This window comes from Lactuca serriola, chromosome 8 (assembly GCF_051521515.1).
Source record: "Lactuca serriola cultivar US96UC23 chromosome 8, Lser_US96UC23_V15, whole genome shotgun sequence".
NCBI lineage: Eukaryota > Viridiplantae > Streptophyta > Magnoliopsida > Asterales > Asteraceae > Lactuca > Lactuca serriola.
In genome coordinates, this window is record NC_136415.1 from 187,892,879 (window position 1) to 187,917,202 (window position 24,324).

The 24,324-nt window shown below is 36.4% G+C and overlaps 1 protein-coding gene across 2 annotated transcripts; it reads right to left on the minus strand.

Annotated features, from left to right (window-relative positions):
* Positions 1-17,831: 17,831 nt before the first annotated feature.
* On the minus strand, positions 17,832-21,731 carry LOC145070868 (butanoate--CoA ligase AAE1-like). 2 transcript variants are annotated; one of them, XM_079017825.1, is made up of 4 exons: positions 21,587-21,731; positions 21,412-21,473; positions 20,551-20,913; positions 17,832-19,043 (listed from the first exon to the last, which is right to left on the minus strand). In XM_079017825.1, exons 1-4 carry the CDS (start codon positions 21,591-21,593, stop codon positions 17,955-17,957), a joined length of 1,521 nt encoding a protein of 506 aa, XP_078873951.1. In that variant the 5' UTR covers positions 21,594-21,731; the 3' UTR covers positions 17,832-17,954. The 2 variants fall into 2 exon arrangements, with proteins under 2 accessions (XP_078873951.1, XP_078873950.1); XM_079017824.1 differs by having other exon boundaries at positions 21,412-21,482.
* Between the last annotated feature and the right edge of the window lie 2,593 nt (positions 21,732-24,324).

Below are 24,324 nucleotides of genomic sequence, written 5' to 3' on the forward strand. Positions count from 1 at the left end.
AATGCTACGGCTACCCCCGCAGACTTACATCACTCTACTACTATCTGACTGCTAGTGAATGCTATGGCTACCCCCGCAGACTTACAACACTCTACTAATATCTGACTGCTAGTGAATGCTACGGCTACCCCCGCAGACTTACATAACCCTACTACTATATGACTGCTAGTGAATGCTACGGCTACCCCCGCAGACTTACATCACTCTACTACTATCTGACTGCTAGTGAATGCTACGGCTACCCCCGCAGACTTACAACACTCTACTACTATCTGACTACTAGTGAATGCTACGGCTACCCCCGCAAACTTACATCACCCTACTACTATCCTGAGGACATCCTGACTATCCCTAGTCTCGCTAGTGATTCCTCATCCTGATTTCTCAAAACCAGCCCTCGGTCTTTGAATACTGCATCATCCTCGACATCTTATATCCTTGATATACTTAGCGTTTCGTCGAAGAACTCTTCGGCTTGGTTCCCAAATCAACCGTCTACTAATCCGGATACAAGAAGCTATTGTTGGGAAGTTTCCAAACTCCCAACTCCTGAATCTACACAATCCTGCATGTTATCTCTTCCACTGGCTACTAATACGAAAACATCTCTGGCTAACCGTTCTCAGGATCCTCATTCCGACTCACTTGAGCCCTACGGTGGTTCTCCAATCCTTGATTCCCAACCAACTTCTAACCATCTCGATTTCATGAACAAACCGCTGGAAAGGTCCTCGAACTTCCAATTCTGAACTTCTCCATCCATCCATCACGGTGCTACTACCATTCCTTCTCAGAGACCGCGCACTCATTCTGGTTCTACGTGGCTCTTATCCTTGTGTACTCGGAGGGTTCTCCCCCACTCGGATTCGGCTAACTCCTTACTGCTCACTGGTCGAAAGGATTTCCAACTTTCCTTCCATTAAAAGGGTGATATGCTGTCCGCCGACGTTTACCCTTGCCAGCGCTCCAACTAACTCTCACCAGATCCTCACCCTTCTTGCTACCTGACTGAGCACCCTTCAATCCTTAACTGTATTTGCTTTAGGGACTACATCCCGATAACCTGCGTTTGGGGTGCACATCCCCAACCCACTTCCTTCCTAACCGCTAGCTACTCCACTAAAACTCTCGATTATCACTACTGAGAATATAACTGATCATTATCCGACTAACGCCTTCCGCAAGTAGTAAGACACTACTGAATCTTACACACACATGCTACAGTCACCGCATCTGAAGTAACCTGATCTAGAGGGAACGACATCCAATTCACCATTCTAATTCCAAGGTATGCAGATGGCATAACACTCAGTCATAAGCAGGTAATACGATACCCCAATACATACGCTTATAAATATCGCTACAGCAACATAACAATAATATCTTGAATAATAATTGACAGGAAGGTAAAAGATACGTACCTCTAACACCGAGCGCTGCTTGAATCCCTGCTGAAATCTACCGGAAAACTCGGCTCCGAGCCATAGGTGCCCTTGCCCGGCCCTGACAACCGTTGGCGGCACTCGAAGTCCCAGGGGCAGGAGCTGGCACCTGCCCTGCTGTATACAAATTCGGACAGTGGGCCTTCTTGTGGCCCCTCTGACTGCAATGGAAACATAACGGATCAAGTCCCTGGGCGATGGTAACAACACAGTCTCTGCTAAAATGACCAATCTGGCCGCACTTGAAATATCTAGCATTGCCACCACTTCTACGCCTGCACACACCCATGTGCGTCCTTCCGCACTTCCCGCATTGACTGCGGCTCTGATAGTTCCTTGCCCTCAAATCCGAACCCTTGAGCCTCTTACCTGAACCCGTGGCTACCTGAGTCTCATCCATTTTCCTCTTCCTTTCCGACTCCCTGCCCAACTCTTGCTCCTGCGTTACCCCATCGGCAACACCCATCGACTGAACAACAATTGTCTGATCCTGGAGCCTCGCGATCACTCTATCAGTGATTCTCACAACCATGTCGGGAAGATCCTCGCGAATGGCTCGCGTAATGTCCTCAGTTATCCAATCATACAAAGGTCTCTCTTGGAGACAGGGTGCCCCACTCACTCCTGTCCTCTGATGGAAAAAACTAGAAATGGGATCTCCCTCCCTGATGGATCCCTGAACTGCATAAGAATCGGGACCTAGACGAGCCCCAACCTGTCCTGAAACTATCCCGGCCTTAAAGGCCTCAAGATGACTGTCCATGAGCTCCACAATGGCCTCCCTAACCGAACCGAAAATCACTGGAGCCTAATCAATGATGTTTCGCATGATCTCTGCGGAAATGAAACCCCTCATCTGATCATCAAGCTGCCCGGCTCCAAAGCCCGAGCCAGATCCCTCCTTGATGCCTGAACTGCTAACTGATAGCTCGCGCAATATCACCATGCTGAAAATATAACAACTCTTGATCAATTTATACACTACTGCTGAGGGATCTCTCACACACTCTACTAGTTCCCTGGTTTTGCCTTGGCCCCTCTTGAATCGAGTACGGATCCTCTGCTTTCAGTAGTACGGGCCCATATTACCTTCCATATCTATCCGTACTTTCCTCAAGAGTTACCTCAACTCCACCAAGTCCCTTTACTCTTCTACTGATCTCTGCTACTCTCATCCTAGGCTTGCCCTAGGGAAATCTCTGACCCCACTCAAAACAGTCCTCAGCTGCTGAAGGTCTCCTTGTGATGCCAATTAGCCATCACCTGGATACCATCACATGTGACGAGGCTCAGATAATCCTTCGAGTAAAAGACTCGTCCCTACAACGGTTGGACTCAAACGAGAGCTGCGCAATAGGACCAAGTCCAGCACTCTGAGATTATTCAACCCTGATCACATGTAATGTGACGTATTCACCTAATGGCTAACTCCCATCACTCAGAATCCCACAAAGCACAAAGCAAGCAGCATTCGGATAAGGAAACATACTCAGGCAAAACTATTCTCATAACAAGAAACTGTACTAGCATACAATGCTAAGCTCATACTATCAGGAATAACCTAAACAGGCTATCCTACAGCTGTCTACTCAATACTAGCATGCAATACTCGTAAAGCTGAAACACATATAGCAGGCACATAAGGCATCCTCCTAGATCCTTAGTCCTATACTAGCATGCTGTTCTACTGAAACTGAAACTGAAACTGGAACTGAACAATTAACTTGTATGGGTAATTTGGGAGTACTTACTTGAGCTCGGCTGATTGCATGCACCACACCCTTTTCTCTTTTAAAAATTCCTTTCTTTCTAAGTGTTTTCAAAATTCTTTAGAAAACATTTTCCTTTTAAAAATCTTTTTATTTTCCCTTAGTTTGAGTTCAGATACACCCGGAGGTGTATCCGAATCCCTCAAACCAAGGCTCTGATACCAACTTGAAACATCCCAAAAATACGACCCGAAAATTTCTTTAAAAACATTACTAAATCATATTTATAATAACTGTATCATAAGTCATAACATAATTGCTCGAGTATTGATTCAAAACATAATATCATTATCAGAGTCAAACATTCCCAGGCTAACTGTCTATGGTGTGTGCACTGCAATCTTCCCGAGCTCCTCCTTTAAAAAAAACTGAGTACCTGAAACCAAAACTGAAAACCATAAGCACGAAGCTTAGTGAGCTCCCCCAAACTACCACATACCATGCAATAACATATAAAGCACATACCGGGGCCTTGCTCCCTCCATCAGACCGAAGTCCGAAGCTGACTGACTGGGACCTTGTCCCCTACATCGGACCGAAGTCCGAAGCTGACTGTCTGGGACCTTGTCCCCTCCATCGGACCGAAGTCCGAAGCTAACTGACTGGGACCTTGTCCCCTACATCGGACCGAAGTCCGAAGCTACTGACTGGGACCTTGTCCCCTCCATCGGACCGAAGTCCGAAGCTAACTGACTGGGACCTTGTCCCCTACATCGGACCGAAGTCCGAAGCTGACTGTCTGGGACCTTGTCCCCTCCATCGGACCGAAGTCCGAAGCTAACTGACTGGGACCTTGTCCCCTACATCGGACCAAAGTCCGAAGCTACTGACTGGGACCTTGTCCCCTCCATCGGACCGAAGTCTGAAGCTAACTGACTGGGACCTTGTCCCCTCCATCGAACCAAAGTCCGAAGCTAACTGACTGGGACCTTGTCCCCTCTATCGGACCGAAGTCCGAAGCTACTGACTGGGACCTTGTCCCCTCCATCGGACCGAAGTCCGAAGCTAACTGATCACAGCATATCATAACATATCAACTGGCATAAACTCACATATACTGCATACTACATCGAGCCGTAGCCCGGAACACATAACACATAAATCCTGTCTGAGCCACGAAGGCATCAAACATACTAACTACTGCATCAGATCAAAATCCGAAAACTACTACTAGCTAAACGGGTCGGCATTGTGGCCTTAGACCTGTTCCTATTGGAAGGAAACTCACCTGAATCTGCTGAACTGATGCTGCTAATCCTTCTAACTGCTACTTGACCTCTGACTCCGAACTGCTGCTCCACTAGCTCCTCAAGCTACCAATGACCATATAACACTTAGTCCAACTGACCTCCGAAGGTCAACTAGGTCAACTCTAGTCAAGGTCAAAATCCTGGTCAAAGTCAACCTTCCAGGTCAACCCTACTCGTCGAGTCCTCCTAATGACTCGCCGAGTTCATATGCTCAGGGTCTTTCTATTCGCGACTCGACTCGCTGAGTCAGTCCACGACTCGCCGAGTCCAACTATTTCCGAGTCCTATCCTGTCCGACCCGCTGAGTCACCATCCGACTCACTGATTCGAGTCTCAACTCGAAGGGTTTGGTGTTTCGTGACCTGACTCGCCGAGTCCAATAATAGACTCGCCGAGTCCAAGACAATCTTCAACCAACTCGTCGAGTTGCTCTTCCAACTCGCCGAGTCCATGCCTAACTTCATCCGACTCGACGAGCTGTTCATCCCACTCGTCGAGTTCCTCCTCATCTTCAAGCTACTCGCCGAGTCTATTCAGTCCTTAATCCATGCAGTGACTTTTCGAGCCAAACAGGGCTTCCAACTTATAGATCCATACTTCTAAGGCATATCCCCTACGTAAAGTGGCAAACTTTACGTGTAGATTAAGAGATCTAGGCTCAAAGCACATTAAACTAGGGTTTATGGCAAACATACATCTTCAACATACCAAGGGCTGATACTTTAGGGGATTCCAGACCAAAACAAACATGGATCTGAGGTAGCAACCTCAGATCTGGACCTCTAACTTGAAATGGTTACTTATCAAACCAAAATAAGCAAAACTCACACATAAGAATAGATCTAGATGCAAAGGGAGTCCAAGCAACAGCTTATTACCTCCAATTGGTTTGAAATGTCTTCTCAATCCCGGATCTACAGTCCCTTCTTGCACCTCCAAGGCCTTTCTTCCTTCTCCAAGCTTCAAAAGCTTCACTAAGGGTAAATCTTGCTCCAAGACAATTATGGCGGCTAGGGTTTAGTGATATGTGCTAGAGAGGCAGTAAAGGAGCCCTAGGGGAGCGAATGATACGTTTAAATAAGCTCCAAGTCCCGGATTTAGGGTTTTCCTTACTCAGACCAGACTCGCCGAGTCACCTTGGCCGACTCGCCGAGTTGGTCGCTTACACCTCAACCCAGATCCCGCTCGGACTCGCCGAGTCTCCCCTCAAAATTGGGGTTTTCTTTCTTTTCTTCGCTTTCCAAACTTTGGGTGTTACTGTTGGATTAGTGTCTAAGTCCATAACTATTTTGGTATGTACTTGACCCGATGGTGCATGGCCCTTTTGGGTTGCCTTCACCGAAGCAACTTGATTGGAGAAATGAATAAAGAGAGAGGATAATATGATTTATTAATATGTTATAAGAATAATATATTAAAGGAGAAATCATATTTGTTTAATTAATATTGGTCGATAATTAATTATGAATTAGTTTTGTGATCAAATGTAATTAATTAAACTAGAGGGGCTGATTTGTAATTATGTGATAGTTACAAAATAAGGTAAGGATTATCTTATAAGGGTGGTGAACGAATTTAAGGTTGGAAAGCCTTAGAATTCGAGTATGATAAGGATTCAAGGATTATCTTATTGGTTGCTTAATGGATAATCAACTAGATAAGGATAATGACTGAAACCCTATCTCTACACCTATATAAACAACCCCAGGTCATGAATTCGTGTATCCCTTCCCAAATACGAATTCTAACCTCCCTCCTCTCTCCTTATACCTTCTCCACTTGCTTATGGTGTTTGTAAGCCATTAGAGGAGTGACACTTGTGACTCTTTGCTTTCCAAGGTCAATTCAAGGAGGAATTGGATTGTTATTGCTATATAACAATCAAGGTATGTTCTTAAACCTATTTACATGTGAATTCTGATTTCCATATGCTAGAATTAGGGTTCAAAGTCTTGGATTCAAAGTATGTACAATAGAGAAACCTAGATCCGAGCTTTAGGGTTTGTATGAGCACATAGGATGTCTTATGACCAAAACCCATCAGTGGTATCAGAGCCATGATTGGTTTCTATTGTATTGATGCTTGATGTAACTGAAAATCGTGTTTTGGCCTCACTGTTCGACCTGACTCGGCGAGTCACTCTTGGACTCGGCGAGTCAGCCTTACTCGGCGAGTTCCAGAGGGTGACTCGGCGAGTCGGTGCGTCAGACAGTGCTTATCTCGGGATTTCTTGCTGTTTTTGCATTGGGATAATTACCTTATCATCTTAGATTAATATTAATCCGATTATATGATATATTTGACTATAATTTTAATCTAATTGAAGATATTTATCAATTAATAAGATAATTGTTTCCTTATAAGATAATTGATTAATTATTTTAAGTAAATTGATAAATTGTTTTGCAAGAAATCATCAAATATGGATGATTATGTGATTAAATGTTAATTTGAATTATTTGTTATTTGATCCTTGTTGTTGTGAAAAGTTTCATATTTTGCCCTTTAGGTTTTATAGTTTAAATTTGAACCCAAAAGTTTTGTAGTTTTGAAATTTAAATAGTTAAAACACTAATGTTTTGAAAAAGGTTTCAAAACTTGCCCTCAAGTTTTGGAATTTAAATTTTGATTAAATAGTTTAATTTTGATGCATATTTAAATTCTAAACCCTAATGTGTTGAAATGTTTCAAAACTTGCCCTCAAGTTTTGGAATTTAAAAGTTGATTAAAAGTTTAATTAGGAATGTTAAATTCTAAAACTCTAGTATTGTTTTGAAAAAGTTCACATCACACCCTTATGGTTTTATTAACTAATTAAGGTGTTTAATTAAAGAGGTTTAATAAATCCATAAAAGTTTTTGGTTTACAATTTAATTGAATTAAAAGTATAATTGTTAAATTAGACCACCTAGTATTTTGAAAGCATAAAATACACCCTATACTATATATAACATTAAAAGTCTAACATTATATATATATATATATATATATATATATATATATGTATATATATATATATATATATGTATGTATGAGTAAAAGTCAGTCTTACCGTTAGTAGGCCTCATTCACGAAGCTGGTCTATAAGGGGTGTTTAAGGAAATTGCCTATAAAATGGCGATTGAATGGGTATCCACTCTTACCCACCGCACTCTTGACTAGTGGAGGGTCGTTAGCCGAACGGGTAGGATAGGACGAAACCTTCCATTATAAGTATAATGAATTATAAAAGTAACTAAATGTTTTTCAAAATTCCCAATCTTAGTTACTTAGGCAAAAGTGAATTGATGCAATTCCATGAAATTACACTATGTGCCCTTGCGAAGACGTTAGTGGAGCGTGTGTGGTTAACCGGCACACTAAATGGGTCTAAGCAAAGGTAGAAAAGGGTGACTCAATGTTTGTCATAGTTCGGTGGAGCGTGTGTGGTTTACCGGCACATCGAATAGGCGACTGTAACATGTGAGGGCACCATGTAAGTTTGCATGGTTATTCACACCCGCTTTGTGATCCTCGGCATCCCAGTCACAAACAAGAGGGGCATATCGAGATTTAAACATGCCATTGAAAGTTCAATGAATCTCAAAGGATCTAGGAATTTTCATAGATTTAAAACTTAAATTTCTTTTTCGTTTTTCATGGTGGAAATTAGTGAATCGTCATTCACTTACCTTCAAATATTCTGCAATTAGGGTTACGGCATCCCTCTCCCGAGTTGTAGAATATTGTGTTGGGTCCTAGCCTTAGTATCTTATTTGGGTGATTTACTAAGGACTCAATCAATCAACTAACTTGAATTTGTTTTTGTTTTCTCCCGTTTTGTAGATGTCAAAGTTCGACAACTATGGTCTTCCCAAATCCCGTGGAACAAGTATTCCACATGAAGATGGTATTCCACGATTTAATCGAGGAACGAGAAATCATGCTTCACTTCCTCCTCCTCCTCCTATTGTTCTCCCCAACCCACAAGATCGAAGAATTGAAAGGTTCAATATCACTAAAGCCCTATTGGAAATGAAACATGAAGATGGTAAACCCGTGTGTGCCCACGTTCTAGAAATGAAATCACACATTGATAGGTTGATAATGTTGGGTGTGTCATTCCCAGATGAGTTGGCTGTGAATTGGGTTTTGCAGTCACTTCCTGAATCATATAATGAGTTCAAAAGAAAGTATTATATGATGAATCATGACGACAACCTCATTGACCTAACTTACATGCTCATTGCTGCTGAATCAGAAATGATTTGGCGAAGCAATGGAGCGTATTTGTTGGGAAAGTCAATCGACCATGCTTCCGAGGACGTTCTAGGAGAACCGACCTGCGTTTGCTGCCAAAAGAAAGGGCGTTGGATACAAGTCTGCCCAATGAGCCTGAAGAGTCCAGAAGATGGGAGAGTCGAAGAGTATGGTTGCGCTTCAGGTAAAATCCACTAACTCCATTAAGTTCCTATTCATTAATTCTTAATACATAATGTAATAAGATTGCATTTGCATGTTTTACAGGATCAGTGAAAAGAAAGGAAGCTTGGTGAAAGAGCAAGATGAATCTAATCATAAGGAATGGATCTTGATCGCATGGACTTGAAGATTAGATTTTGAGCTTAGATAGTTATGATAGAGTTGTTAGAAAATTTTCTTTTGAAATACATAGTTTTTCAATGGATTTTGCATTGTAAGGACAAATGTTTTCCGCTGCTTTTATAAATAAAAATAAATTTTCGTTTGACTTATTTATTTATTTGTTTATCTCCTTGCAATAAAATCGTTATGAAAAATTGGTGTTTGCATATTTCTACAACAAATGGATATGATTCTTATTTATGGTGAAAAAGTTGAGAATTTACCAAACAGGGAGAGTTTCTCATCGCCCAAGTTTCAATTGGACAGAAATTTGGAATCATGCAACTTGGTAGCACGATGAATGAGAAATCTCATATTTGGAAATTAGACTAATTCATTGACAAAGTGTCAAGTGAAGGACTAAGAGATCAAGCACACAATGTTGATCGAGTCCACCATAAGAGTAACAATGATATCCGTCATGATTTACTAAAGGTTTAGTAAATATGATTATACTTACAAGATTAAGTGTAATTTTGAATTGATTAAAGGGTTTAGATCAATAGCAGTACGAATAACAAGAATCAAGTAGGCAGAGAGATAAAAGTTTCTCCATTCTAAGAAGAAGGGAGAGTACCTTTTATGCTTTATGATAGGTATTAATGATTAAGAACCATATCTCAATTGATCCTCTAAGTGAGTCTTAGTACAATTGTATGTCTAAGAAGAGGAATCAAGAATTGAAGAAATGGTTAAATCAACAAGTCAATCATACTTCGTTCCAATAACAAGTCTTAAAGTTAAGATTGTGACATTGAGTGAAAGGTATTAAGAAGGTTTGTAAAATTCATCAAATGTGGAAAGTTGTGATGTCTTGGATAAGACAAAGACCAACTAGGACCAATTTATGAAGTGTTTTGATAAAAGCTACACTAACTCTTGAATATTTGTTTGTCAAGAAATGGTTTTTGACAAGAGAATCTTATATGTCAAGGAGTCAGTGGGAGTCTTAATGGTCTTGAAAGGTTTCAAGAACAAATCAAATAAACCTTATCGATCATCACTAGCACACGAGTTGAGGTTTACAACCTATCGTGTTGACATTATTTTGATTATGTGCCAATCCAACAGTACTCAATCAATCCAATCAAGTTAATTATGCATGTGAGTTCTATGAGTTCTCATTTTGAACGCATAAAAGGCAAAGCACCTTAATCAATGAAAGGTACATTGATAGGAAAGGGTGAGCTGCTTAACTACTTGGAAGACATGGTGGGCAGCTGTGCTACCATAAAGGCAAGAAATCGAGATCAAGAAAGTTCGATCCATAAGAGTTTGAATTTGTCGTAAACCTTGGTTTTGACAAATTCACATGGATAGGAACAAATACACTGTTTAAATCTAAGTGTCATAAGATTTCCTCCTTCATGAAAATGATTGTGAGGAAATGCTTTCACTAAGACAGATTTTAAGAAGATAGTGATTGTAAAATTGCATTCTCGAATTCAATTATGGTCACGGCATCCCTTTCCATAATTTGAATTGTGAGGTTTGGCAATTAGTCTTAATTGTTTAGACACACATATGAACTATCGAAGGCAAATGTGTATAATATCAAGAAACATTGATAAAAGATTATCAAAGCACTAAGTATTAGAAACATGAACTTAAGAAATTCAATAAGCATTGTTTTTCTGAAAGTTAAGATGTTTATGAATACATGTCGAAGCTAGTGGGAGCATAAGTGTTATGTTTTATAATAATCATCAAGATAGTGGGAGCATAAAGGTTATGATTGTATGATTATTAAGGAAAGTATTGCAAGATTAGCAATATTAATTATAGAAAACAAGAGTCATACTTTGCAAAGTCGCAATAGTTGAAGAGTTGTTTTGCTATAATTAAGGGAGAGAATATTATGCTTCATTTCAAATCTAAAGGTTTAGGTTGAGAAATGTTAATAAAATTTAGTCAAAGGTACAAAGTGTGTTCTTAAAATTTCGATTATGATTACGGCATCCCTCTTCACAATTCGAATTTTGAGAACATAGCAAATAAAACATTATGCGTCGTGTTTCATACGCTTTGGGTATAGGATCGATTGCAAATGCTTTAATGTTTGACCATTCTAAAATTTTTTCCAAATGTCGAGCACATTTAGAGGGAAAAAGGACTAGAATCGGTTTAGACTAAAACAATTAAATAACTATCAAAGGACAATCCAAAGTTCGACGAGGATTGGTCGCTTGTGAGTAGTTGGAAGTATAGTATTGGAAAATATGGAAATGTTTCCATGGACCATATCGACATCATTAAGAATAGATAAGATTCTATTAAGAATGAGTTGTCATATGGAACATATGGAAGTGTGTCCATATTGGGAATTGAATATTGAGAAATCTATGACTAGATTAGAAACTTCTATGCAAAAGGATGTTCAAAGAAAGTACTTTGAGTGAGAGACATCACATCTATGGAATTGTCTTGTAACAATCTCCGATAGAGGACTTTGTAATATCATTGGCAATAGTCTTTGTGACTTTAGTGCAGTGACATTACGAAAGGATCATTGCATAAAATGATTAGAATCTAGCATATTCTATAAGTGGCAAATATTTGATATTCTTTCACTTATGAAAAAGGATTTGGAGTTGTGAAATGAGAATGATTGGAAATGTGTTCAATGTGATCTATTTCACAAAGTAAGAACCATAGGTAAACATTGTGTACATACTAGGAGCATGAGACAAGTGTTGGAATTCAAGTAAGAAGTTGATTACCCGAAACGACAAATAATGAGTAATCAATATGGTGATAAATAAAAGGTGTTTTATTTATACTCAAAGGTTTGAGGCCATATGGGATTAGTATTATTCTTGTGTTTCACATTTGCATGTTTTGACTTCCAGAATAATTGAGGTTATTAAGAATGATCGAATTATTCAAACGGGCCACAGTCGTTCATATGTTGGAAGTAGATATGAATGAAGACTGTCGTGAACTGGTGTGTGGAATGTCTAGAAAAGTATTAGACATAAGCAAATGTTTGCTGCAACGTTCATGAGTGCTTATGAATGTGATTTGAGCATTGGATTAGACCCACGCTCACTTGGATCACTCCATGGATTGTATCACGAGTGATTGGTGAGACGATAACATCCTATATTCTTAAAACCAAGATGTGTGAGTTGTATCTTGCAAATCGGTTGCACATTGATAATATGTAAACGCACCAGTAACTTGGTGTTATAAAACATATTGTTGTGTGTGATTCGGTGCGTGAGTACAAGCAAGCATTGTATCAAAGTTTATTCGTTCCTTTTATCCAAAGAAGGATAAAAGCGATATCTTTGGGCCCCTCGATGGTTTAGTGATGACATACGTAAATGCTCGGCCGGGCTAGGGCTAATTTGATTTGTTCAGTTAGTCTGTCGTCATAAATCGGAAATCGAGATATAGTACAAAGAGAATGATTTGAAATCATATCTCATATGATATCTATAATGGAGGAATATATGATCCCTTATCTAAGGACACACGTATTTGATATGATCAGAGTTGACAGCGGCTTTGGAAAGCTACGATTGCAGATCGGGATCCGAAGTCATATGCAGAATAGTTATTAGACTTATCCAAGTGGGAGACTGTTGGATTAGTGTCTAAGTCCATAACTATTTTGGTATGTACTTGACCCGATGGTGCATGGTCCTTTTGGGTTGCCTTCACCGAAGCAACTTGATTGGAGAAATGAATAAAGAGAGAGGATAATATGATTTATTAATATGTTATAAGAATAATATATTAAAGGAGAAATCATATTTGTTTAATTAATATTGGTCGATAATTAATTAAGAATTAGTTTTGTGATCAAATGTAATTAATTAAACTAGAGGGGCTGATTTGTAATTATGTGATAGTTACAAAATAAGGTAAGGATTATCTTATAAGGGTGGTGAACGAATTTAAGGTTGGAAAGCCTTAGAATTCGAGTATGATAAGGATTCAAGGATTATCTTATTGGTTGCTTAATGGATAATCAACTAGATAAGGATAATGACTGAAACCCTATCTCTACACCTATATAAACAACCCCAAGGTCATGAATTCGTGTATCCCTTCCCAAATACGAATTCTAACCTCCCTCCTCTCTCCTTATACCTTCTCCACTTGCTTATGGTGTTTGTAAGCCATTAGAGGAGTGACACTTGTGACTCTTTGCTTTCCAAGGTCAATTCAAGGAGGAATTGGATTGTTATTGCTATATAACAATCAAGGTATGTTCTTAAACCTATTTACATGTGAATTCTGATTTCCATATGCTAGAATTAGGGTTCAAAGTCTTGGATTCAAAGTATGTACAATAGAGAAACCTAGATCCGAGCTTTAGGGTTTGTATGAGCACATAGGATGTCTTATGACCAAAACCCATCAGTTACAACATGGAGCAACTTGGAGAAACATGATCCAACATGTTTGCGCCATGAAGATTTTAAGCCAAGTAAGATGTTGAGCCATGAAGATGTTGAGCCATGAAGATGTTGAGCCAAGTGAAGATGTTGAGCCAAGTAAAGATGTTGGAACGACATGGAGAAGTTGATCCATCAAGGAGAAGTTGTACCACCTTTGGGAGATGTTGAGCCAAGCATGAAGGATGTTGCCTCATTCTTACGCAAGATGGGCCAACATGATCATGTTCGGCCATCTTGGTGTAAGATGCACCATCTTGTTTTCTTGATGAGCCATAATATTTTTCATAAGCCACATATGCTATAAAGTCCTCTATGATCGTTAGAAGTTGGTGATGATCAACGAATACACCATGTTGCACCACCATGATAGATGTTGGGCTACTAGTGTTCATGTTGTACCACTATGGTTGAAGGTGATCCATCATGTGTGTTGGTGATGCTCATGGGTTGTATGGAATGAAAGAATTTTCCAAAAGATGTTGTATGGCGAATTAAGATTGGTTCATACCATTCATGGGCCTATGGGCTAATGGGCTTGACCTATTAGGGTTTTAGGTTTGATCCCTCAAGTATAAATATGGATGCATGCTAAGTCATTTTGTCTTTTTGTATCCTTATTGAGTAGGGCGAATCTCTGGTGAATTGTACTTGTAACCTCTGTTTGAGAACTCTGAAATAAAGAATACTCCCCTCATTCCGGTGGACATAGGTTACCTTCACCAAACCACGTAATTACTATGTCTTGTATACTTTTGGTTTTGCTTGTTATCCGTATTACTTGCTAACAAGCGTCATCAAAGCTTAGCAAGTGGCCTGAGATTTGTTCTAATTCTTGACAAGTGTTGTTTGATTTCATAACAAGTGGTTTCAGAGATTAGGAAGTGGCATCAGATCTATTATGATTCATGAAAATACGTCTAATTTCCTAACATTGCCTTATGTTGTTAGCATGGTTAGTAGATATATGGCAAACCTGGGGAAAGAACATTGGAAAGCAATACAATAGATATTTCATTTTTTGCATGGTACGTCTTGTATGTGTCTACATTTTACGAAGTCTACCACTGGGGTGCTTGGATATGCTGATTCACATCAGGCTAAAGATCTTGACAAACAAAGATCTATTACTAGTTATGTGGTTACTTTTAACGGTTATGCTATTAGATGGAAATACCAGTTACAATCTATAATTCGTTTATCAAGTGGGGAATGTTGGGGTGAACCAGAAAAGTGTGGGTAGAGCTGGATCTAAGCGTTGGCTAGGTAAGCGCCCTGTAGTAAGAAGAGTAGTTATGAACCCTGTAGACCATCCACATGGGGGTGGTGAAGGGAGGGCCTCAATTGGTAGAAAACAACCCACAACCCCTTGGGGTTATCCTGCACTTGGAAAAAGAAGTAGAAAAAGGAATAAATATAGTGATAATTTTATTCTTCGTCGCCGTAGTAAATAGGAGAGAAAATAGAAGTTCTTTCTTCGTCTTTGTATATGTCAATTATAGAAGTAGTTAAAGAAGATATCTGGTTGAGGGGTTTATTTAGTGAACTTGAGGATAGATTGAAGGTTACCATGATATTTTGTGACAACCAAAATGCTATCATCTTGAGTAAGGATCAAATGTTTCATAACCGAACAAAGCACATTGATATATCTTTCCATTTTATGCATCATATCATTGAAAAAAGTGATAGTTTCGCGGACAAGATTTATATAGATTATAATCCTGCCGATATGTTCACTAAGAGCCTTCATATAGCCAGGTTCAAACTATGTTTAGACTTAACGGGTGTTTCTGATCGCAGTTGAGCCTCAATGGCTTGTTGGTGGATGAATTATTTATATTTTTCGGAATCATTTTTTCACTAAATGGTGATTATAGGTTCTTATGAAGTTTTGGAGTTTTATGAGTTTTTGGTGTTTAATGTTCTTGGTTGTTTGTTGGGAAAGTTGCATTTTCATTGTCTCTGTAATAAAGGTGGAAACTGTGGAAATATGCCTTACAAAATCGACAATTTCTACATTGTTCAAGGGCTATTTTGTCTTCCCAATTAACAAAGTCTAAAATTGGACTAATTAACAAAGTCTAATAATGGGTTATTAGGTCTAAAAGTAGACAATTTCCGATGTGTCAAAGCTCTATTATTGAAGGGCCATATTTGTCATATTTGGCAAACCTTTTCCTTTCGTCGCTTCAATTGAATGCAGAAAAATAATGAGTGAGGTTTCCAAGAAAACATGGGAGAGTTCTTTTCTCCCCCTTTTGAGCGACATTTTTAAGGTTTCACCCTTGGTCACCAATTCATTATAGCTAATTATAATCTATTTGATAAAACTCTTTAAACTTTGTAATATTTTAGTGGATTGGTTATCGCCGTCCGTGGTTTTTTCCCATTTGAGTTTTCGACGTAAATCTCCGTGTCTCCCTGATTTAGTGCTTTACGTAGTATTTTTCATTGTAGACGGTTGATTGTAGTTTGATATATTAGATCGTATTCCACTTGAACTAATATTGTTCTTGTGATTTGGATTTTTGGGTTGTTTGATGCATTAGAGTTTTTTCATTTTACTGGATTTTACCCCCTTTGTTTTCTACTACCATCCAGGGGCAGAAAGGTCAGTAAGCAACAAAAATTACTTCTTTTCAATATACTCCATCAACAACACCAACTAATGATGAGAGCTTGTGGGGCTGGGGGCACAACTGTCTATTACCAAATTCACCACTCCTGACAAAACAAAGTTTTAAATGAGCATCAAAAATAATTTCGTATCTTCCATATCTTCCAGGGAAAAAATGTCATTAATCACCGAAGTAATTAAGCTTTTATCCACATTAGCCAACATCTAAGTTAATAAAATCAGTTTCAATCAAATTCATGATATGCAACATCTAGGGACAGAAAATATCTTTAATCGCCCAACTTGTTCATATAAGAAAACACACATATTTGATCCTCAGTATTCTAGCAACCATTAAGCACTTCAACATCACTCGAGAACTAATATTTTTTTATATAATAGAAAAAAGTATAAGTATATTTATAAAGCTTTTAGATGGCAATAGTATACTTTGCTTGCGAGTTTGTCCATTATATGACACGAGTTTGTCCATTATATCTATATGACACAGAGAATGACATCACAATGGCATTGGTCGGATGCTGTTGTCTAATAGAAAAGAAAGTAAATGAAAAACAAAGAGAGGGACAAACAGAGATGGGGCGCATACAAAAGAATACGTATAAAAAGCTGAAATCCCACCTTTTACAGAGAGAAAGATATAAACGCCAAATTTTTGATTTTTTGAAGCCGAGTTTTATTAAATAGATCTACTCTAATACTAAAGTTCCCCGCCTGGGTTGTACTTTGAGTGGTGATGCTAACGGGCCTTGCTGGCGGCTAGTCATGATGTCTTTGTTGGCGGCTATAAATGGTAGTAGCCATGGTGACACTAAGGATTTATGGAGGGCAGCGACTGACGTTGTGTGCATGTGCATTTGTGAGTGGTGGTGTAAACGGGCATGGGCAAGGATGGTAGTGGAAAACCTTAAAATTTAGAGTGACTAAGTTACAGAGAGATGAGAGCGTTCTTCAAACCTTAAAATTGAGAAATATGATATATATTGGTTGAGTTGACACGATTAAGGTTTCTTGCTGAGAGAGAAAGAAGAAGCCTTGAGAGTAACAATTTAAGTGGTGCCACGGTTGGTTGATGGAAGAACGAAGTCAATGGGCTTATGGTGGTTAAAAAGAGAAGAGCCATGAGGTTTTGGTGGATTTCATGGATGAAATCCGAAAAGATGAGGATTTGAATAATTTAATTAGTCTCTAAGTTAAAAGAGTCCTCAATTTCTTTTGCAAAAACTTGGGGAATTTTCATTTGAAAAAATCTTCATGTTTCAACAATATGCTTGGTTTTTTGTATACTAAAAGAGTAGTTTCTGTTGTCATATGTCCATTTTCTGTTCATCAAGAATTTTGTTTTCTTGTCCAAAGTATAATGTAAGCTACGATTACTTACATTTGGCATTAATCTGGTTTTCTATTTCTGTAACATTACCTTCAACAAATATTCAATAAAGTCGCACACATATCAAGGACTTGAATTTTGTAAGTACACACCCACAAAAGAATAATTTTCCACACTTTCCGTGACGAAATTTTGGTCACTAGTATCCTAATGTCTAGTCTCTATCCATTAAAAAAAATAGTGAATTTAAATCAAACAAATATTTATTCACATGAATTTTATGAATTCACTTTGTGTTTTCATCCGCATAAAAGATATGATTGGACTTATATATCCTTTATTATAATTATAATTTTAACCGAAGAGAGATGGAGAGAAAATATATGATATAAGAGTCAAACCACATTTTTAAGTGGCACAAATATAAATATCATCTCCCGTTAAGATTAGATGGATTATTTATAAAGACTATTACATGATAACTTACTACAACTACGAGGGTCTAGTTTTTGGTAAGAAAAAAGTGCCACCGAGATTTTTCGCCTTCTCCTTCAACAAAAACTTTTGAACCTTAGCACTCAAATTTCGTGGCAAATCTTCAAAAATAACCGTCATAGGTGCCATATAATGTGGTATACGATCTCGGAAATAATCAATAATTTCATTAGCGTCAACATGAACACCTTCCTTCAACTTGACAAATGCACATGGAGTTTGGCCCCAGTGCTCATCGGGCTTTGCAACAACTTCAACCTCGAGAACAGCAGGATGACTATAAATCACAGTTTCTACCTGAATCATTGATATATTTTCACCACCAGATATTACAATGTTATTGGAATGATCCATTACTTGTATACCCCCGTTTCGATGTTCAATAGGAAGATCTCCACTTCGATTCCATCCTCCCTCAAAAGCCTCTTTGGTTGCTTTGGTAATAGTAGGAGCTCCGCACATATAATGCGAGACATTATGAATCACTATATTATCAAATATTTCTTTAGGAGTTACAGATCGTAGGCAAACATTAGTGCCACCAACTATAGCCAAGCCCCACGTGAAGCTCCATCCATTATAGTGAAACATAGGCAACGTCCACAGGTATGTAGGCATCTCTATCATACCATGTATGAACATTGAGGAAAGCGAAGTAAGATAAGCTCCACGGTGGCTACAAATAACGCCTTCTGGGCTTGATGTGGTTCCGTAGGTATAATTTAAACTGATGGGGTCACATTCATGATGTGGTCGGACTATAGAGAATTCAGCAACTCCATCTTCCAGAAAGCTCTCATAATCATGTTTACGTATATGTTTGAAGGGACGGCGGTAGTTGGGTTCGGATATTACAATAATGAGTGGGGCTTTTGAGTGTGTGTTCTTGAGAAGATTAACAGCTTCCGTAGCAATTTGCTGTAGTTGGTAATCAACAAAGAGAATCTTGGGTTTGGAATGATTGAGAAGGGTTGAGAGCATATTCGGATCTAGACGTATATCAAATGGGCAAATGGTTGCTCCAGCCATGGGAATGGCAAAATGAAGTTCTAGCATTGCAGGGACATTTGGTGCTAGTGTCGCTACCTGCATTCCACCGTAAATATGATTATCTTAGGTGACAGTGTCAAGATACGTATCTAATCAATTGACAAAATATATAGCAAATATAATTATTTCACCTTCTTTTTTGTTAAATATACTTTAGATTTTGTAATAAAAAGATTCGTGCTCGCCAACATGATATTAAAATTAATAAACTCGATTGCAAAGCAATTAATAAATTCTACTAATACTTGCCAAACCGTTACATTTAACCAAATGTACCAAAAACCTTATTGCTACCACGCTCGAGGAATATTGTCACAGAAACCATACTTCATTAGAAACCATACTTCATAGGCACCAGGACATTTTTTGGTTGTTTGTCACACAAAAGGAATTTTTTGGTTGTTTGTCACACAAAAGGAGTGGTGGCATAATTTTTTTATAAATTCAATTTAAATACAAATTTTAATTTTAATAAAAACATAACATTTTATTACTTAAAAATTTAAAATCATTACATTAATTGTATTACTTAAAAAAACATAACATGACATTAAAAAAATCCTACAATTTTATAAAGAACACATCATCAAATAGTTAAAAACTTACAGAAAAAAACTAAGAAAAAAGATGAAGTTTTTGAGAAAAAAGTTGATGAAAGATAAAAATATATATATATATATATATATATATATATATATATATATATATATATATATGAATGAAGTTTGATTAAAAAAATGATAGGTATTATACATAGGAAAAATTAAAAAAAAAAATTATATTTTAAAAAAAATAGCCATTCAAAGGGTAAAAAAAATCACCAACCAATCAAAAATCACAGCCTCTACCGATACGCGGCTAAACCGCACACAAAACCGCATAAGTGGGTGCTTTTCTCCTACCATGGTGGCAAAGGATGTGGCCAAACTGCACCCTACTCCACGAAGTTTGATGAGTTGGAAAATGTGTTACAAAGGGGTTGAAGGTGTTATTGGAGACATTAATGTATTTTAAGATTAGGTATTAGGTTACCTGACATAGTTTTTTTAAAGGTTTATGTTATTTTTATTTACTAAAGTTTTCTGAATATTTTAATTTTGTTAGTATATTTTATTTAAGCTGATATTGGTCATTAAACTTGTTTATTTTTAGTCATTTTGGTCATTCTAACAAATGATAGCAGGTATATAACATTGTCAAAGTTATAATTAGTCTCTTTTCTCTCTATAGTGGAGCAAGTTTTAAAAGCCTTGATTTAATAATATTAGCCCACCCTATTTAATTATATTACTATTTATTTCTTGTTTCATGTGCATTATTTAGATTCATTACAACATAATTGACTTCACAAATGGAAATTAGCAACAGAAAAATATGCTGTCATAGCAGCGGTATATCTCCCATAAAAATTGATATGCGATTTTTAAAATCATCTGTGATGGATGTGAGACGAAATGGTTAAATAGCATAAAATTAAAGTGGTATTCGTTGCTTGGTGTGATCATTTCTTCATCTTATAAACAAAATGTACAAGATTACTTACAACATCTCCACGAGAAACCCCGAAATTGTTTAGAGCCGATGCAAGCTTCGTACACCTACGATGTGTTTCTTCCCATGTATACTTGATGGATCCATAAATGATGGAGATCCTTTTGCTATAAACTAGAGCTGCTCGATCCAAGAAACTAATAGGTGTTAAAGGAACATAATTTGCAGAGCACAAGACAATCCCTTTCAATGGTTTCCATGATTCATGCTGTAATTCCTCCATAGTTCCAGCCAAAAGGGAACTTTTAGCTGAGTTCTCACATCGGAACTTGCTGTAATGCTTTGCAGTTTTGTGGGAACCTCGGTACAACCTCGTGTTTGACTTCATGATCATGTTCATAGTGATAGTGGTATCCTGGTAGAAACAACGTTTGGGTTGTGACCTTAGCGAGTTTCAATATCAGAAAGTAAATATCTAGAATATTTATCATCCTACTTTTTATTTTTACATATTGAAAATCGTATAAGCTAGCATATATTCGCTCTTCTCGTTTTTACATTATCTTATTTCTTAGCCGGGTCATGGTTTTACAAAATTGACTTTTCTATGTTGAAATTGTGATTCTCATCACAGACAAAGGTAGTGATAATCAAGAAACGCTAATATCGACTTGGGATCATTTATCACGATTCACGAAATTTGTTTGAGGTTAATACAACAGAACATGGCAACGCCGAAATGATCGAGGCATAAATTTTAAGTGATTAAGGCATAACAAAATCATTGAAAAGATTGTGGTTTAAGATAAATCTTAGTCCAAATGTAGGATAAAAAGTTCGTATAAATGACAAAGGGAAAGAGTATACAAGTTATGTGAGCTAAATGTTCTTGGTCTTTCATGTTGTATTATACCTTATGCAAAAGCGCACGGAATTCGTCAAAGACATTGTAGTTTAAGGTTCTAAGCTTCAAACCTGCAAGACCTAAATAATCATATACTACGAAAATCATGTTACCCAATATATATAAAGTCTTGCTGTTAAGAATAAAAATAGTACGTACATGAAATATGAAACATAAATCATACCTTCCATTATATTGTATAACTCGAAATTAAACTTTAAAGAAAGGCTAGTGAAAAATTTACAAAAAACTATATGTATTATTGAATAAAAGACTTTTAGATGCACTAAAACGTGAAATGGGTATTTGAGATAACTTAGACAGATAGGGTTCACCAAATTTGCAATAGAAAAGCAATGCCAAGGCTTATACTTATATTAAAATGTTCTGAGTACCACAGATAAGGATGTGGACTAATTAAGTATGATTGGTTTGACTTCAAAAAGGTAGTAATAAATGTCCATCTTTCACCACCTATAACTCCATAGTGGTAGTAACTAATATATATATATATATATATATATATATATATATATATATATATATATATATATATATATATATATATATATATATATATATATATATAACCAAGATCAAATAACAAAGAAAATTTTGATAGGAAAAAAGAAATTTTTTATACACATATTTTTTTAACAAACCAACAAAATAAATCATTATACGATTGAAATATAAGAAATCATATATATATATATATATATATATATATATATATATATATATATATATATATAACTTCTTACTTTCCTATCAAAATAATCTTTGATATTTGATGTTGGTTATATATATATATATATATATATATATATATATATATATATATATATATATATATATTATAATGTGATTCATATCTATTGTGTGATCGTCAAGATAATTCTGTACCAACAGATAAAAAAAAATGAATGGCTACGATTTTAGTGTCTATGATATTACAATTGAATAACATATATACAATATAATCACACAAATTTGACTGTAAGCGTAGTTTCGTCAATTAAACTAAATTTTAAAAAATGAAAATTTTGAATTTTAACATATAATCAATACTCTTAGATTTGAAAATCTGACTTTCAAATTAAATTTCTTAATTTCGGATATGCCGACAGAATATCTTTATGAGTATGGTGTGTATTCTTAAAGAATATGCTTATGAATATGAAATCAATTTTTACTTTTAAAAAGAAAAAAAATAAAACCATTTTTGGTAGAATGTAACACATGAAAACATTTTTAAAACTAATAACATATCAAATACTTACATTCTATGAACTAGTCTACATCAAAAGATTGAATAATCATAAAAGGATTAACGATTTTTATTATGCATTCTTAAAGAATAAGACAAAAAAAGCTTTATTAAATTAAAATTCATAAATAAATAATAAGACACATTGTCATTCAAATGTCATTTTTGAATAATAACAACATTTTTTAACTATCATAATTTGGTCTATTCTAAAAGAATATGTGTATAATATATTTTGAAAGAATATGTTGAAATTATATTCTAAAAGAATATGGTGAAGCATTCTAAAAGAGTATGTTCATGATGTAATCCTAATTTTCATCATCCTTGATTCCAAACTTGCAATTCCATTCCCACGATGAAACCATTCCGAGACACCTGATTCACATTTAAAAAATGACAAATGCTCATTTTAATATATTAACCCGTGACCATAAACTACTATTAGTCACATGTTTTTTTGTTTGTCATGACTATTGTTGACTTTTGATGACATGTAATATATTAAACCGTGTCCGTAAATTATTTTTGGTCACACGTTTTTTGTTTTTCATTACTATTATTAACTTTTACAGACACATAAGAGGCTAAACTGTGACAATTGTTGACTTTTAATCACACTTGTTTTGTTTGTCATGATTATTGTTGAACTACTCAAAACCATTCATATGTAAAATATTTAATAATTAACATCATGTTTTATACTATAATAAACAACTTAAATTAATAAATAAAATTCAACATTCACATTAGAATTCACATACACATTCACATTCACATATAAAAAGTATGTTGACATCAACAATTTGATATATCATTACAAGAAGTTATAATGTTTACTATTATATACATCCAAAAGAACTCTTTAGCAACACAGCCCAGTTCCACGTCTCTTTAAACTTTGTCCTTTCATATCTATCTTGATAGAAAAAATACCATATAATAGTTTGTTTCAAGCACACAAAATGTTTAGACTACATACACATACAACTATTTTGCATATAACTTTTGTATCTAAACCAATGTGAAATAAGAGAAATGGATCAAAATTATGGCATCCATTGAGTTATTTATTATTGTACTGAAAAAAAAATCTAATCGATTATAACAATGTACTTTAATGGCTTACCAATATGGATAATATACTTTACTACTAGAAGCAGTAATATTTCAAAAGGGGATTAAGAGATGACATGTAAGCTTCCATGAGTACATTATTGTCACAACTAGCATTTTAGCTAGGAAATTCTGTTTTCATGTAAACATCAACTATTGTAAGACTTGTACTCTAAGAAGATATCATATTTTATGCTAAATTGAAATCATCCATTTGAATCAAAACTTCTTAGTGAAGTTCAAAACCTAATACAATACATCTCATATATTCAACTATGGGTCTAAAACCCTAAAAATCTCGGTTCAAATTTATTATAGACTAGGATCCTCATATTGGGCCTAATGGGCCAATAAACTTTCAAATTGGGTAATTTGGGCCAAGGAACCCTATTTGGGCTCTAATTGGACCCACAGTCATCAAGCTAAAGTATTTTGGGCCATGTTGGGCCTAAAATGACTCACTTCATTTTTATGGGCCTTAATAGACCATAGATGTTTTCTTGAACCTAAATGGTCCTAAAACCTATTATGTTCAC